Here is a 17,554-nt window from a genome sequence, read left to right on the forward strand (position 1 = left end):
ACAGCAATTTCATTTTCTTTCAAGATGAAAAATGTATGCCTTTTTAACTGACTTAAGACAACTTATCTGCACATTAGATTATCCTCTGAATCCCCTTTCCTTGCCACAGTAACAAAGAAAGGATAGTATGATGTGGAAAATATATATTTACCTTACATATTACAAACATGTTTACATTTTATCCCCCCTCTATTATTGTTCCCAAGATTATAAATGCCTCACTGAAACGAAACCTCTCAACTACCCAGAACATAAAGACCATCCCATGGGGTCAGACTCATGGATTTCCTTTTTCTTGTTCAGTATTCTGATTGAAAATAACTGCAGTGGTTTATACCAAAACATGTTTGTCTTCTCCATCAACTTCAAAACACTACAGCAGGCACTGTTCAATATCAGCTACATGTGATTATTTAAATTGAAATAAAAATCAAACAATTTTAAACGCAGTTCCTCAATCCATCATGTGCCCAATAGTCACACGTGGTCGGCAGCTGTAGGAGCCAGTGGAGGTCAAGCAGATTTCTATCGCTGCAGAAAGTCCTACTGGACAGAACTGGGCTAGAGACTGACTTATTCTCAGTCACGCCTAGTTTCCTCTCTTCACTCTTAGGAATCGATCACCTTGAATTTAAAACACTGTAACACTATGTACTCTTTTGTCTCAGCCTGAACTACTTCCGTGGGGAAAAAACGCCTCCTTCCACTTTATATTCTATACCTGCACCTCCTTTTATCTGTCCTCTTACACCCCCTTCTTCCATTGCAGTTACTACTGGTTATCCTAAATTTAATTCTAAAATTTGATAACTAAATCTCAAGTGTATTTCATCCAGACCTTTTATGATTTTAAGGTTTCAATCATATCCCCCATAATGTTCATCTTTTCAGACTAAGTCTTAGCTCTGGTCCGGTCGTTGGCAGGTGAAAGCCTCTCCCCCCGCTGCCTGTGTGAGCACACTACAGACTTCACCCAGCTCTAACCTCTTACAGCACTCTATGTGTTGTAGCAAATCAACGTGTTTTTTAAAATGAGTATGTAACAGGCCAACCCGATATTCATCCTTCCTTGACGACTACTTGGAAAAGAAACATCTATGCAGCATGGGAAAAGAGAATCCTGAAAGCGCCAGCAGAAACTGGAGAACAAAGGAACCATTTACAGAAAGAATCACAAAAGACATAAGCTTTGCAATGTGAGGAGTGATAGATTTATAATGAGAATATCAATGCAAAAATTAAAATTACATAATATGAACAGTATGTTTCCTTGCTTCTTACTTGTCTCAACTTACTACTTGGAAGAACCTAAATAAGATGGTCAAGTCAGCAGATCTCCTTAGCCCTACAAAAGTCAACTCTTGTACACCAGGAGCCCAACAAGTTCTTGTTGCTACATGGACGATGTTCTAAGCAGAAAGAAGCAACCAAATTCTATAAAAAAACAACAGAATTTTGATGTCTACGTGTTCACCATCTCCAAAGTTAAACATATGAAGAAGGTTTAGCATAAAGGATTTAGCTTAGCTATAATAAAGAAATGTCTGACCATGAAGAATTTAAAACATTATAATTATATAGAGAAAATACGAATCTTACCTGAAAATCTTCTGAGAATAGGTGTTAACTTTAACCTAAGAGTCGGGAGAGAAAAGACGTAGGCTAAAGATTCATTTCAACCCTAACTTTCTCCATAGAATAGAGAATATACTGAAAACCAGATGAGTCCTTCACAAACCATCTGGATTCGGGAACTTTTTCTATAGCCTTTGTGACTTTTCATAACACATCACACAGAACTTCACACAGAGCCGATGGCCAACACACACCGACTGACTGCTTGCAAAGGATACTCCTGTTTGGGCTTCACTTTGTCTTTCAGGACCAAATTAGACGGTTTAGCTTGTTCCTTTTCATACTCCTTGAAATCACTCTTGGTATATTTTCCACCTGTTTATAAAAAAAATAACTTAGTAAGAAAAATCACCTAACTAATCAAGGACAAAAATTACTTAATAAAAGGTATAATATATAAGTGCTATTTCAGAAGTGGCATATATATGAAGGGACAGAAGAAAGGCCGAAGACAAAAGAATCACAGGAATTCATGCTCCACACTACTTTAACTGGCAGGCATATGCTGCCATCTAATGAAATATGTGAACATTACACCGCCATACTCTCAAATCTTACATGACAGCACATAACGCACTGGAAAATAGTGCAGTACTTAAGTAGGGCCATTACATCCATGAGAACATCAGGTCCAAAGGAAGCTAAGGGTTTGGGACTCAAGCCTGAGATCTGAGAGGCTCACAAGTCTGGAAAAAGTGAGGCTTTGACCCGTGACCTGTCAGAAGAGACCCTGCCCCAAATCTTGAGCAGAGCAGCGAGCAGCGGGGAGGCAGGGTGTGTGTAGAACTCGCTGAGAGAGGTGAGGTGGGAGGGCTGGTGAGAGCACCGAAGACCGCCCGTCTCTGCCTTGAAATTCTGGCCCAAGAGTGCTTTTATTCCTCTTGCGTGCCCAAAATAAAATCACAATAACCCCTCTCGAGAAACAGGAGCTACCGTTAACTCCTAGCGCCTGCAGCGGCGGGGCCAGGAAAGGGGCTCTGTGCAGCCCCTCTGCTCTCCAGCCCAGCCTCCCACCAGAGGAGGTCCGCTCCCACCAGCGTCCCAGACCTGCGCCTGCCCAGCCTTCCTGTCCCCTCAGCAGCCACGAGGCCACGCTTCCAGTGGGAGGTCCAAGACTGAGCGTACACAGAAACTGGAGGAACACAGGGAGGGGTTTTGCCCGTCAACCCTATATACCTCTTGACTGTTGCCAGGATCTTTAAACAAAGGAGAAAATAGAAACTAAAAGGGCGAGCAGGATGGGAATCAAAGACAGGACTGCTCCTGAAACAGAAATGGCCGGGAGACGATGGTTCACTACAAGGGAACTACCGTAGGGGGAACCCTAACAAACACTCCATCCCCAGGACAACTGCGCCGTGCCAGGAGTTTCATGGTGGAGGCGGCAGCTACAGTGAAACGGAAAGAGCAAGGGACCAAAAAGCGAGGCGTTCCCCATTCACATCCTGACTGAGTGACAGGTCCCAGAGAAGGCACTCCAACCCTCTGCAACTCTCTCTCCTCACTTACACCCCGAAAATGACACCAACCCTTCACAGAGCTGCTGGCCTCATTACACAAGACTGCACGGGAAATCATGCGGCACTGTGAACAGTACACAGCACACATTTATTCAATGTGAATCCATAATACACAAAATCACTCAAATTAACTGAGATTAACAACAAACTACAAGTTTAGGATGGCATATGTAAAAGTGAAGCATCTGTCTCCTATGTGATATTTTAATTTAGAGAAAACATGAACAAATTCACTTAGAAGTCAATCAACTACACCGCAACTACTTAGGAAAGCAGTATCATTTCTTCGGTGGGTGGACAGGTTAAGAAGAGACAGAATTGAGGGAAAAAAAACTAGATTTAGGACCTGTTTAAAGCAGCAGTTCATGTGACCCTGGATAAATGACTTCACAATGTTACACCTTTCTTTCCCGTGACAAGGCACCGCAGTCACACTTGTTTCACATACTAAGTTAGTCCCCAGTGGCAGACTCAGACGAGCTCTCGGGGGAGGGGCGCAGAGAAGCCCGGCTTGGCTGCACTCCTGGACCAGGACGCGCTGGGCGGGGCCAGCAGCTTGTCTGTCGTTCCCGAATGTACTTGTTTGAGTCTTTCGTTCCCACAGCTGCATTTATCACACGCGAAAAACACTTCTTCGTGCCTCAACTTAGTTTTCCCAAGTCACTCAAAAGAGACAGGAGTGTCAAAATCTAGTCATGCAGTCTAGCAGGAGGAAGGCTTCGTGGGAGAAACCACGAGTACAGGACACCTGGACCCAAGTCGCTCTCCGACCCCGGAGAGCACGGCTTCCACCGCCTGCCTGGCCTAGTCCAGTCATTCATGATTTTGCCGTTCTCGAACTCCCGTAACGTAATACAACAACCAAACAATTCAGCACATTGCTCCCAAGTGAAACATCATTATAATCATTGGAAATAGAGAAAAAGTGTTATAGAAAAGAATGTAATCCCAGAATTCCTAGTAAAATGTAGCATTACATGGTAAATAACTGCCCAAGCGAAGTCTTCTATATGTACCACAACTTTTTTATCCACTCACTGGTCGATATGAAATCATTAAAAACACTGCATCAAAAATCAAAACCCCGTATTATTTCAGCATGCCAGAGACTCAACCTTAAGTCTGACATGCCAAACTTATTTGACATAAATAGATACAAATATAAGATATATACAGAATTTCATATATATGTAGCCCTGGCCAGTGTGGCTCAGCTGGCTGGTGTATTGTCCTGTAGACCAAAAGGTTGCGGGTTCAATCCCTAGTTGGGTCGCGCACAAGAGGGCAGCCCATCGATGTTTTTCTCTCTCTTCCCCTCCCTCCCTCCCTCTTTCTCTAAGGCAATGAAAAAATGCCCTTGGGTGAGGATTAAACCATAAATGGCAAGAGTTATATCACAGAGCATTTCTCCTAATTAATAAGACTAAATCAAAAGAGATACACACACACACACACACACACACACACAAACCATGGAAAGCAAAACAGAAACAAAAAAATAAACCAACATACCTTTTCCTTTCCATTTAACCTTTGCAACAGACTGGCTAAAATCCACATGTATTCTTCTGTCATCTATAAGGACATTGTCCATTTTGAAGAACGCTTTCTCACAATCTTCTTCCTGGCAATAATTACAAAAACTTAAGCATAAATCTTTGTGAAAAAGATTTTTGTAGCTAGGACAAATACTAAAAATACAAACAGTTTGCTGTTACTAAAACAAATATTTGAATGCTTATCACACACCAAATGCTGTTAAATACTTTGCATCTATTACTTCAGTTAACTCTGAAAACAACTGTATGAGGTACTAACTATTATTGTCTCGCATTTTCTCAAAGAGAAGAGAGAAGTTCAGAAAGGCACAGAAATGCCAAAGCTCACACAGCTGGCCAGGGTGAGGCCAAGATTTGAACCGAGGCCGTCTGACTGCAGTGGACACACACATATATGCTCACCAACTGTCTTGTACAAGTCCACCATCCCTTTCAGTCAACACCCACTGTTATCCTGAAAACCGACAGATGTTTTTATGAATCTGATACTAAATCCATCTGACAGCAAAACCTAACCTAATGGGAGGCCATGGCCTTAAGTTATCCCACTGTATACGGCTGACTATTCCTTCGTTTAAGTGAAGAAGTATTTTTGTGATTGATTGCAGAGTGCTGGCCCAGAGAAGTTCTATGTAATTCACGTGTGTACACACGCACACAGCATTATCACAGTGAAATACCATATGCCAATAAAAATTGACAAAGGAAAAGTTAACAAAAGCTTCATGCAATAACATGTATAAATCTTACAAATATAACACTGAGCCAAGCGAAGCTAGAAACAAAAATATACACCTGTTTCCATTTGTATCAAGTTTAAAACTAGACAAAACCAATCTATGATGTGGGAAGCGGCAGTGATGGGGAAGTTATCTGCAGGGCACACGGGAGGGCTTCTGGGGTCACCATCACGTTTTTCTGCTAATGTTTTATCTGTGGGCCCGGGTGATGGTTCACACGGACGTACTGACTGTGGTAACTCATCAAGCTGTTTACTCGCGAGCTACACATTCTCTGTATGTAGTTTACTCTTCAGTTTAAAAACTTTTGGATCAGATTATCCAAAACACATAGAACTTGTCACACATGGAAAAAATGCAGACTAAATGATGAACACTTACAAAAAGGCTACTGGCCATAAGAATTATGAAGCAGAATGATGTAGTTTAACCTGATTTTCAAGAAATGATAAAAGTCAAAAACCCACCTCAAAAACTGAAATGCTAAATCATGAAAAAGAACTCATAGATTCTTTAAAGTTGAACTGAGCTGCAGATTTATGGGAAATGAATATTCATGCAGAAACTGAGAAATATAGGCAGTTTAGGTGCTATAAAAGACATAACTATTTTTCAGACTATCAGACGCACCCCCCAAATCCGGGAGAAATATTGGTTGTGAATGCTGCTGTTGAATTCTGTTTACATTTACATTGGTGAACTATTATGTTATTTATGTTATTAAATATTCTACCACATTTTTTGCTTCAAAATTTGTTTCCCATTTTCCTCTTCTAAAACCTAGGTGCATCTTATGGTCCAAAAATACAGTATATTTGTGAGCAAATAAATAACATATCCCACGGTATCAACAACAGGATGACAATGGCGAGCCTACAGGTGGTATCATAGCAAACCAAAGGCAGAGATCTCCTTCCTGCTAGCACAGAGGCACCCTGCAGACACCCTTTCTGGACCCCTGACAGTACTGAGGTCAAATCTGGTAGGTGTCTGTCTTACCAACCCTCCTTTATTCCTCTTGTGGTCCTAGGACTTATCACACTGAAACATAAGAGGTGTTCAATAAATGCTTCAGAATAACTATAACTTAGACTGGGCTACAATTGGACACACATTGGTCCAAAGCTGCATAAACTAGCATAGTAGCAAAAAGCAATGTGAGCTGAGTCAGATATATATGAAGTCCAGATCCCAGCTATGGCATTCACAAAGTGCATGGTTTTAAAAGAGTCACACCACCACTATGCGTTTCAGTTAAGTTACTTGGAGAAGGAGGACAGTATCTACCTCACAGAGTTGTAATGAGGAAATGCATGTCATGCAGCATTTTGCCTGGCTTAAAGACAGTTATTTGAGTAACATAAACTATCATTATCATTTTAGACCCAGAAGGGACCATCTAATCCAACACTCAAGTTTCATGTATAAGGAAATTAACACCTGGAAAAAAGAGCTCTAAACTGCCAAATGCTGTATAATAGCTGTTCAGTGACAAAGCTTGGATTAATTGCTAGAACTTAATACCCAGTCCAGTTCTTTCTCTACTCAACTATATATATTTATCTACATAGCACTGAAAAATCATTTATAGAATGGGGAGAACTTTCCCTAAAACTTTACAAAGTTTTAAAGATACATGAATGCGGATTGCACCTGAACCTAATGTAAACATACATATATTAACGTCAACAGATGTTGAATCTATCCCGTTTGAATATAATAAAGTTATTTTTCTTTGGTGCCTAAAGAAAGGACATAGTAATTTTCTAATCTTAGAGACTAGAAAAGTTCTGTAACTTGTCACATTTTAAAGCCATGTAAGAACAAAAAGATTATCAAACTTAATAGATCTATATCATGACCTACCTTTTCAAATTCAATAAAAGCATAACAGAGGGATTCTCCTGTCTTCCAGTCTCGAATAACTTCACAACTGAAAGTTTGCAAAAAGTGACTTTAAAAAAAAGCATTTACTCTCACTCTTCAAAAGTGAACAAAAAATAAGACAGTTATTAAAAGGCAAAGTTAAATTCACAGAACTATTTTTTCCAAATTTCTTCCATAACAACTAAAAAAAAAAGTTTACCAGTCCCCTAATTATAGATCTAATTCCACTCTAAATGCCTATGTAGACCTACAATTCTAAATTCCCAGCCCTGACTGGTATAGCTCAGTGGATTGAGCACAGGCTGTGAACCAAAGGGTCACTGGTTCAATTCCCAGGCAGAGCACATGCCTGAGTTTCGGACCAGGTCCCCAGTGGGGGCCACATGAGAGGCAACCACACACTGATATTTCTCTCCCTCCTTTCCCCAAAAATAAATAAATAAAATCTTTAGAAATAAATAAAAAAATAAATTCCCAAAGAATTGAAGGAAAAATAAGACAAAAATTTTTAATTTTCCTGTGGCAAAAGTGAACTATTGCTAAAAATATTTTTAAATCATAATTCACTTCTAGTTCCCAAATGCAGATAAATTATATAATATACTGTTACTGTTAGAATAATGTATGTGCACTTATACATATATACACATTTAGTAAGTTTATGCCCTGGAGGTTCTGAATTTTAGTATAAGCCAAGCTCAAATTTAACCCCACAAGTACAGCTATTCTGCAGAATGAATCCGTCTTAACAAGCAAGTGGAAGGAACAAAAAGATGGAGCTGAATCCAGCTGGCATGTCCCTTATGTATCCTAGTCTCACTTTACTTTAAATGAAACGGGAACATAAAGCATTGTGGGGAAAAGGACAGTAACCACATTACAACATATGTTCGGCTGTTCCAGTATTTATATACCCATCAAGATGTAAACATTGAACAGCGACCTCACCCAAGTTACCACAACCAAAGTAGGAGGAGGAAAGAATAAACCTGGGACGTTAGTGACAAAGGTAAAACCCTCACCTTCCCTAGCAGGAAGTCAGTATATAATGTCTAAAATTAAACATAAAAAGTAGCAGTACAGAAATTTTTTTTAAAAGATTTTATTCACCTATTTTTAGAGAGGGAAGGGAGGGAGGGAAGGAGAGAGGGGGAGGGGGAGGGAGGGGGAGGGAGGGAGAGGGAGAGAGAGAGAGAGAGAGAGAGAGAGAGAGAGAGAGACATCAATGTGCGGTTGCTGGGTGTCATGGCCTGCAACCCAGGCATGTACCCTAACTGGGAATTGAACCTGCGACACTTTGGTTCGCAGCCCGCGCTCAATCCACTGAGCTACACCAGCCAGGGCCAGAAATTTTTTTTAATAAATATGATATACTGTAAATGGGTGAAGGAATAAAGCTGGGTAGTTGTTTATAGAAAGATATTTCTTTCAACAAGAAGAATTAAGGGGAAAAAAGCTTGAAATTCTAAACATTAAATAATACTTTTAAATTAATTAAGTATTCCCTTTCTCATAGAAATATTAGCTTTGTAGACTTTTGTATTAATAATGTAGAGGAAAGAAATTCTCTACATTATTATAAATGTAGAGAATATTTATATTAAATATTTATATTCTCTAGAGAGAATATAAATAAGATAAATATTTTCAGTATTAACGAAGGTTATTGAGAATACAACAGAACTAGGCTTAAACTATTCCATTCACCTCCGGTGAAAATCTGTTGGAAGTGGGAGAACCATTCAATTATATATGCACACCTACATGTACATATTTTTATACATACTTATACACATATATATATTTCTCTTCCCTACTGTCACCAGTACAAAATTCACCTAGAGTTCATAGATTCACGAGACACATGTCAGAAAACCACTTTCATTCGTTCTAGAAATTACCTTCTTATTGGCCCAAATCTTGAGAATATTATCTCCAGATCTTCATCTGTGGTCACTGGATTCAATTTACACACAAACAGCACATTTTCTGGAGGTTTAATATCTGCATCAGGTAGGTCTCCCACCTAAATTATAAATAAACAAAAATATCAATCAATTCCTTTATTCAGTTTCCATTCTAAATATTCTATCAAATGTTCCCCCAGATGACTTCATATTATTAGTAATATAGAGGAGTGTTTTATTTACTTATTTATCTATTATTTTTTAAAGATTTTATTTATTTTCAGAGAGAGGAAGGGAGGAAGAAAGGCAGGGGGAGAAACATCAATGTGTGGTTGCCTCTCAAGTGGCCCCCACTGGGGACCTGGCCTGCAACCCAGGCATGTGCCCTGACTGGGAATCGAATCAGTGACCCCTTGGTTTGCAGCCCATGCTCAATCCACTGAGCCACACTAGCTAGGGTGAGAAGGAGTGTTTTAAAGTACTCAGTTCTACCCAGGTTTATTTTGTCCTATAACTACTATTCTACTATTCAATTTCAATACTTAAGTTGTACAAACAATTACTTATTAATATACATAAAATTTCTTCCAAGAAATACTCTTTAAAAATGATGAGTAACCCTGGCTGGTGTGGCTAAGTGGACTGAGTGCCAGCCTGAGAACCAAAGAGTTGCCAGTTCGATTATAGTCAGGGCATATATCTGGGTTGTGGGCCATGTACCCAGCAGGTGGTGCTCAAGAGGCAACCACACATTGATGTTTCTCTCCCTCTCTCTTCCTTCCCCTCTCCAAAAATAAATAAATAAGACCTTTAAAAAAATAACTTGAAGAAATTTTTTTAAAAATGAAAAATAAAAATGAGTACAGCAATAGATCCATTTAGTATTTGTAAGTTGAATATCTACTTTCTATTCTTAAAAAAGGGACTTGGCACTATATTAATAGTGGAATCGAGTTTATTTACTTTCACATGTGTTATTATATCATGCAATACTTAATCCAGAAAAATGCTTGGCTAAATTTCTATATTTTAAGATTATCAAAAAGCCAGAAATAAATAAACTAAGTATGTATTAAATATATTGCTGAATAACAGAGATAATTATCTCACCATTTCTAATAGAATAGCTTGAGTTTTGGCCTCTTTCTCTGCCTTTATCTCTTCTATTTCTTCGGCTGATCTTCCTTTGAAATCATCAATTTCTTCATCTGCTCCTATTCGACCACTCTGTAAGACAAAAGTTATTCACGTATATATTTAAAGAATAGAAAAATCTTTTAAAAATGGGGTATTTTGCTTTATTCTTCTGTCAAATGTGTTAGAATAGTTAATAACTTTATTTGTTTCACATATGTGAAATTTACAAACCTCTGAAAATTAATTTTACATCAGCTAGACCAGTCTTCTAATTTATTGTTAAATCAAAATACACAGCTATATAGGAACTTTCTGGTATCCATCTAAGTGCTGAATGCAGAAGATAAATGATTTTAGGAATTAAGCACCAAATCCAACTATAAAGATAAATTTAACTTTAAGAAGTCTCATAAGCAGAAATATACTTTAAAATATCCGAGGAAAAAGTCTGCATTATTCCACAGAAATTTCTGGGGTCCAGGTTGGCTTCAGAGTATCCTCCAGGTGAAAAACTCCCTTAAAAGATGATAGCTTAATTTAGCCTAAAAGCTAAGTTAAACATTCCTGTTTAGAGTTAGGAGATAAGAAAAACATTTTCCCAAAGTATTCCTATCAGCTTCCAGAGTAAGGTTCCTCTGGTGGAACCAAAAATGAAGAAAGGATGTTATAATGGGAAATAAAAAAAATAGCTAGAAAAATTAGCATCTCCACAGACAAGAAAAAGAACTCTAAACTTATCCTAGAATTGATCAAGCAAAATATTCATTCCAAAGAAATAAGTTTTAATAGGCCAAAAAGCAAAAGCTACACAAAGCATTAATACACACATACATTCAAACACAAAAGGACTCAACTTACATCCAGTTGTTCCCTAGTAGGTTCTGGTGACCGATCAGGAATTAATAAATCCGGAGGGTCATCAAATGGATCATCTAAAATCACTGTATGATTAATCCTTACAAAATAAATCCATGTCAAATGTTATATTTATATTATTTCAGAATCTGTTTTACTTTTTATAAATATTAAAACAAATGTGTTATGTATCTCTAAAGACAAAAGCCACAAGCTCCTAAATTTTATTGCACAAGGATGTTATTAGAGTAGACTGTCACAATTAGTTCTACTGTGTTTGATTGTTTGATATTACTCTGCATTACTCTAAAATATAAGATCTAAACTCAGTACTTTTGCCACATCTCTCAATAGTCTGCATTTTTTAAAAAACTAAAGGCTTAATAATTCCTACCAACATAAGCAATTATAATCAGTACAAGTTTAAAAACATAAAAGTTCTTTTTTATTATAAAGATTCTTATAGTCTTATATTAATTCACATTTTGGAATGACCCAAAAAAAATTTTACACATGCCAACCACCACTACCGCATCCAACATCACAGCACTAAAATATTCTACTGCACTCAGACAGTAAATTGTAAGCACACCTGATATCTTGATATGGTACAAAATCCTTGTCAACAAAGGTCTCGTTGATTTTCTTAATTATGTCCATGCCTTCTGTCACCTCACCAAACACTGTATGAACACCATCAAGGTAATCTAGATTATCTCCTGTGGTAATAAGAAACTATAAAGAAAAACCAAGAACACAAATACACACATATATATAATTCAAACTGAAACTAATTCCAGACTGACAAAAAATACACAACATTAAGACTCTCACTGCATGGATTCTTACCCACTTGTTACTAGTACAATACTAAGTAAAAAGTACAAAGCTTAACACAAAATGTCAACACACAGAGATGCTCCGATTGTTAAAAATACTTGGACAAAGCAAGGCTCTGTTTCTGCACAAGGAAACTGAGAGAAAGGAAAACCATCTCCCCCAAGTGGGGTTTCAGTGAGCATTAAACAAGACAATGAATGACAAGTGCCAGTGTGACCTGCTTTGAACTAAGGAGCAAACACAGGAAGGACAAGGGGCACAGTGTGAACAGTGACGATCTGTGAACGGTGGGACTGGGGACGAGGTTACTTTCTTCCTTGTACTTCAGTGTTTGCTAGATTCCTCACAATGGACATGTTTTGCATTTAAAAAAGCAACGGTTTTCTCTTTTGTGAGGTCATATAATTTTTGTTATATTGAAACGAGTGTAATTTTTTTCTTCCAAAAAAATCTTTAATTGAAAATTTCCCCTTACTGGATAATTTAAAAAAATAACTATGCGGGATCATCCCAGCCCTTCCTTTTAAAGCAAAGCGCATCTTCTCACCCACTTCCTAACCTGAGATCCATGCTGATCACTGCCATTGTTCACCATGGACACGGTGCCTTTCTTCTTGTGCTTAATTCTTGGCACTTTTTCCACATCAAAAAACCTTGCTTGATCGCCATACAGCTGACTGAAAATATATACAATAAGGTAACAAAATACAAGTATTCTCAACAAGAAATACAGAAGTACTAGTAACATGTAGGGTTACCATTTCTTTATAGAAACACCAGTATGATTCAAAATATTCCTCTATTATGCTATAGGCATTTAGGGAACTTGGATAAAAATCTAGTCTGAAACATACTGTAAAATGTAGATTGAGCCCTGGCAGGGTGGCCTAGGTGGTTGGAATGTTGTTCTGTACACCAAAAAAGGTTGTGGGTTTGATTCCCAGTCAGGGCACATACCTAGGTTGCAGGTTTAATAGAGGAGGCAACCAATCGATGTTTCTCTTTCTCTGTATGTACCCATCCCTTCTCTCTAAAATCAATAAAAAACATACTTGGGTGAGGATTTTTTAAAAAGATTTACTTATTTATTTTTTAGAGAGGGGAAGGTAGAGAAAAAGAGAGGAAGAGAAAATCAATGTGTGCTTGCCTCTTGCATGGCCCCTACTGGGGACCTGGCCCACAACCCAAACATGTGCCCTAAACTGGGAGTCAAACCAGTGACCCTTTGGTTTGTAGGCCAGCACTCAACCACTGAGCCACACCAGCCAAGGCAGATGAGTATTTTTTAAAAATGTAGGTTGAAGTATGCTAGTTAACATTGTAAAGAGGTAACTATATTTTTATTTACCTAAAAAATAAAAGAACTTACCCAAAAACAGACTCTCCTCCACGGCCAGTCCCTGTAGGATCACCAGTTTGTATGATAAAATCCCTCTATAATACACAGGATACTTTATCAATTCACAGAATTTGCTAGACGGTTCCAACAACAAAGGACATTGACTAATATCCACCAACTCACCTGTACATTGTGAATAAGGCAATAATTGTAATATTTTATTTTGCATAACTTCAGGAAATTCAAGCAAGCTGAAAGAAAATAAATAACAAATTAATCACAGTAGTTCACAAATATACTTTTAAGTAAAAGCACAGTTAACATAATTTAATTTCTAAATTACCATACAAAAGCTCCCCAAAGTGGTCATAGGTCTAAAGCCACAAAAAAGTCAGTGAGCCTGAAAAAGGGCAATACATTTTTAATTATCTTTTTATTCTCTTTTTCTTTGGATTTCTCTAGCATCTGAGCTAATGGAGGAAACTGACACTTATCTGAGATAAGCAATCACTTACTGACTGATTTTTTAAAAAGATTTTATTTCTTTACTTTTCAAGAGAGGGGAAAGAAGGGAGAAAGAGAGGGAGAGAAACATGAATGTGTGGTTGTCTTTCACACACCCCCAACTGGAGACCTGGCCTGCAACCCAGGCATGTGCCCTGACTGGGAATCTAACTGGAGACCTTTAGGTTTGCAGGCTGGTGCTCAGTCCACTGAGCCACATCAGTCAGAGCTGATTGATCGATCTTATAAGAGAAAAAAAGAAAAATTAGTCACCATACTGGCCACATCTGAAAATACCATTTCTGCCACTTACAAAGTAAAATAATAAAACGTGGGTTAAAAAATGCCACAACAGTTCAAAAAAGAGATTGTTTCTAACTGGAGAAATTAGAAGACCTCCTGGAGGCTTTTAAAGGAACTGGATTGGCAAAGAACAGCAAATAGACAACATGTACCAATACAATGTCACATGGTACAAATACCACAGATAAACGTACAGAAGACGTACCACTCTGGAGGAAAATACAGATAATAGGAGATGCTGCGAATTGTGTGGGGGTAGTGGGTCTATGGGAAATCCCCATCTTCCCCTCGATTTTGCTGTAAACCTTAAACTGCTCAAAAAAGTGAAGTCTTAATTTTTTAAAAGGGAGGGGGAGAACCTATAGATTAAGAGATTTAAGAGATGTATCAGCTAATATAATACTATATGGCCCTTGCTTGGAACTTAATTTAAATGACCAAATATTTTTTAAGTGATTATAAGACATTAAGAAAATATGAATTATACTAAGGAAATTTGCTGATTTTTTCAGATGTGATGATAATTTTTGGTTATGTAGTCTTTTTTTAAAGTATCTTTTAAGATACAAATTGATGTAATTACAGATGAAATAAATCCCATGTTAAGGATTTATTACAAAAAATCCAGTGGAGCTGGGGATATAAATGAAACAATATTAGTTACGTATTGACCGCTACTAAACGAAGCTGGTCATCAGCACAAGAGAGTTTATTGACATGACTCTACTTCTGGATGTCTTACGTTTTCTATAATGAGAAAACGTAAGAAAGGAAGAGAGGAAGTGAAGGAGGAAGGAAATAAATCTGGATATGTTTACTATGGATTAACAAGTAGTTACAGATATAAGTAGAGAGCCAACTGCTTACAAATACATACAAATGGGGCGGGTTATGTTTTTAGTGTTCTCAGGTAACTGTGCAGAAGCCATGCTTGTCCATCTGTCTCCGTAATTAGGTGGGGTGACCCCATCTCCCCTCTAGTTAGTTCCTCACAGCTTGGGGAAAGAGCCCTTCTCATTTTTCAGGTGCTGCTCCACGTAATGAGTGGCAAACAAACCGAAGGAGAGCAAAACCAAAAGATGATCAATATACGTGTCCCTGTAACATCCTTTGAACCTCTGGATCCCGCCATCCTTACAGCCATGCTTACCCCAGTAACATGAGACAATCAATTACTTTCTTTCAGCCAGTTTGAGTTGAGTTTCCACCAGTTGCACAAAATGTCTTAATGCAACGATTATATATATGGATCAGTCAATAACATAAACCTCCAGTGTGTGCCCTCAAAGTGCCAGGCATTGTACAAGGTGCTCAGGATACAGCGGTAGACTATTAAGGCACAGACTCTCTTGGAATTTATATTCTTGAGAGGACACAAGACTTGCAAATAACTCCGGGCCAACACACCAATGTGTCAACAAAGCATGTGTTGTGTGATTTATAAAAGATCTGAGACAGCAGAAGAAACAGATCAAACTCTGCTTAGGGACAATGGAGAGACACAGTAAACACCATGCTTGACCTGAGATATGAACAATAAGCAAAAAGCCTGCCAAAAGGACACCAGTGGGGAGAAACGTGGGGAAGAGGCAATAGTGTGTGAAAGGCATGGGTATATGGTTGAGCAGTTAAGGGTGGGGATGGGGGAGGCGTGTAGCAGGAGGCACTTGTACAGCATAGCGGCTTGTTTCATCCTCTTGGGTAGACTCTGTATTTCATGGGAGCAGGACCCTAACTGTAACTAATCTCTCTTGGCCTTCAGATCGTTCCTATTCTGCTACATTCTCCGTAGTGCTGCCTATTATCTTCCTAAAACAGGTGTGCCACACCTCAATGCTGTTTCTTAAAACCTTCAAAACCTCTGGTCACGAATAGGGCACACAAGACTATTCATGATCTAACATATACAACCAGACTCGCAGCTGCCATCCCCTGCCACATACTACTCCTTCAAGCCACACCAAAACTACTTGCTGTTTCCAGAAAACTCCAAGCGAACTCAAAGAAAACCCTCGATTCCACTCATCTTTGATAGAGCGCGTTCAAGGGTTCTGCATTCTTGGCTCGTTTCAACTCCCCGCCCCCAGCCAGGAAGAATCACTCCTTCCTCTGGTTTCCATAGCAACTTAGACATTCTTCCTCTACAACACTTCAAAAGTTAAATGGGTTCCAGCGCAGATTTCCCTCAATGGAACATGACATCCCCAAGGGCAAGGTGCCTATCCCGCCGCTTGGCAAAGTCTTGCATAGTCGTCGATCGCCGAGCGCGAGCCCAGGATCCGTGCACACCCCCGGAGAGCCCTCCATCCAGGCGGGACGCCCACACTCACTGACCCAAGCACACCCTCCCTGCTTTCACCGAGACTCACGCATTACACACCAAGGAACACCGGTTGTGCTCCGGTCGCCAGGAAAGCGCAGGAAAGCCACTAAAGCTTTGTGGGACCTGCATACGCGGCCAGGCAGAGCACACACGCACTTAAAGCCCCCACGCCCCGCCGCCCGACGGGCCCGCACCAGACGCGGGGGAAGGGCTGTCCTCACAAAAACTTTTCTAACCCAGGCCCGCTCGTAAGCGCCCGGTCGCCGGCACCACCAGCCCAGACGCTCGAACTCATCGGCGTCGGGGACTGCGCGGCGAAAGGACAGTGAAGAAAAGAGATCGCCGCCCGGGCAAGGGGTGGTCAGGGCGGGCCTCACCGCGCGGCCGCTCCTCGGTGTACAAGTCGATGACGACGTCGCCCAGAGTGGTCTCCAGCAGAACCGCCATGGCGCCCGCTCGGCCTTCGCAGGGAGTGCGCGCCGAGCTTGACAGGCGCAGCCCGTCGTCGTCCACGCCGCGCGTCAGCGTCGGCGCGACGCCCGATTCCGCCTTCCCGCCGGCGACACCGCCCCTTTCCGGGCCGCACGGAGAGGCCCGATTGGTTGCCGTCCTATGGTTCCCTTGGGCCCCGCCCCCGGCGCGGCTCTTTGAAAATCCTGATGCACTCGGGACAGAAGGGGCGGAATACCGTCCTATGAAAGTGCTACTGGGTCCCCGGCTGGGGTGGCTCAGTAGAGTGGGTGCCAGCAGGCGAGCCAAAGGATTGCGGGTTTGATTCCCATTTGGGGCAAATTCCTGGGTAGTACGCCAAGCCCCCAGTGGGGGGCGCGCGAGACGCCACCGCATGTTGTGTTTCCCTCCTTCACCTCTCTCTAAATATAAATAAAGAGAGTTTTTTTAAAAAATTGCCTCCGTAAAGGATTTTGATCCCCGTTTGTGTCCATCTCAAGAACGGAGCGGGCCTCGGAGCGATTCCCCCCGCCCCTTTTTTTCCACGCTTCTCAG

The 17,554-nt window shown here is 40.1% G+C and overlaps 1 protein-coding gene across 2 annotated transcripts in view; it reads right to left on the bottom strand.

The window, feature by feature from the left end:
- PPIL4 (peptidylprolyl isomerase like 4) overlaps positions 1-17,075 on the bottom strand; it is a 31,968-nt gene extending 14,893 nt beyond the window's left edge. Inside the window, exons 1-11 of one of the 2 annotated variants that reach the window (XM_028510533.2) lie at positions 16,927-17,075; positions 13,603-13,670; positions 13,450-13,514; positions 12,640-12,757; positions 11,833-11,975; positions 11,244-11,340; positions 10,359-10,475; positions 9,243-9,367; positions 7,321-7,387; positions 4,668-4,779; positions 1,854-1,950 (exon numbers count right to left, since the gene is read on the bottom strand). In XM_028510533.2, coding sequence (XP_028366334.1) covers positions 1,854-1,950; positions 4,668-4,779; positions 7,321-7,387; positions 9,243-9,367; positions 10,359-10,475; positions 11,244-11,340; positions 11,833-11,975; positions 12,640-12,757; positions 13,450-13,514; positions 13,603-13,670; positions 16,927-16,996 — 1,079 coding nt within the window. In that variant the 5' untranslated portion in view covers positions 16,997-17,075. Of the gene's footprint in view, positions 1-1,853; positions 1,951-4,667; positions 4,780-7,320; positions 7,388-9,242; positions 9,368-10,358; positions 10,476-11,243; positions 11,341-11,832; positions 11,976-12,627; positions 12,758-13,449; positions 13,515-13,602; positions 13,671-16,926 lie in introns of both variants that reach the window. The other variant, XM_036024879.1, reaches the window with a different exon arrangement.
- Between the last annotated feature and the right edge of the window lie 479 nt (positions 17,076-17,554).

This window comes from Phyllostomus discolor, chromosome 4 (assembly GCF_004126475.2).
Source record: "Phyllostomus discolor isolate MPI-MPIP mPhyDis1 chromosome 4, mPhyDis1.pri.v3, whole genome shotgun sequence".
NCBI lineage: Eukaryota > Metazoa > Chordata > Mammalia > Chiroptera > Phyllostomidae > Phyllostomus > Phyllostomus discolor.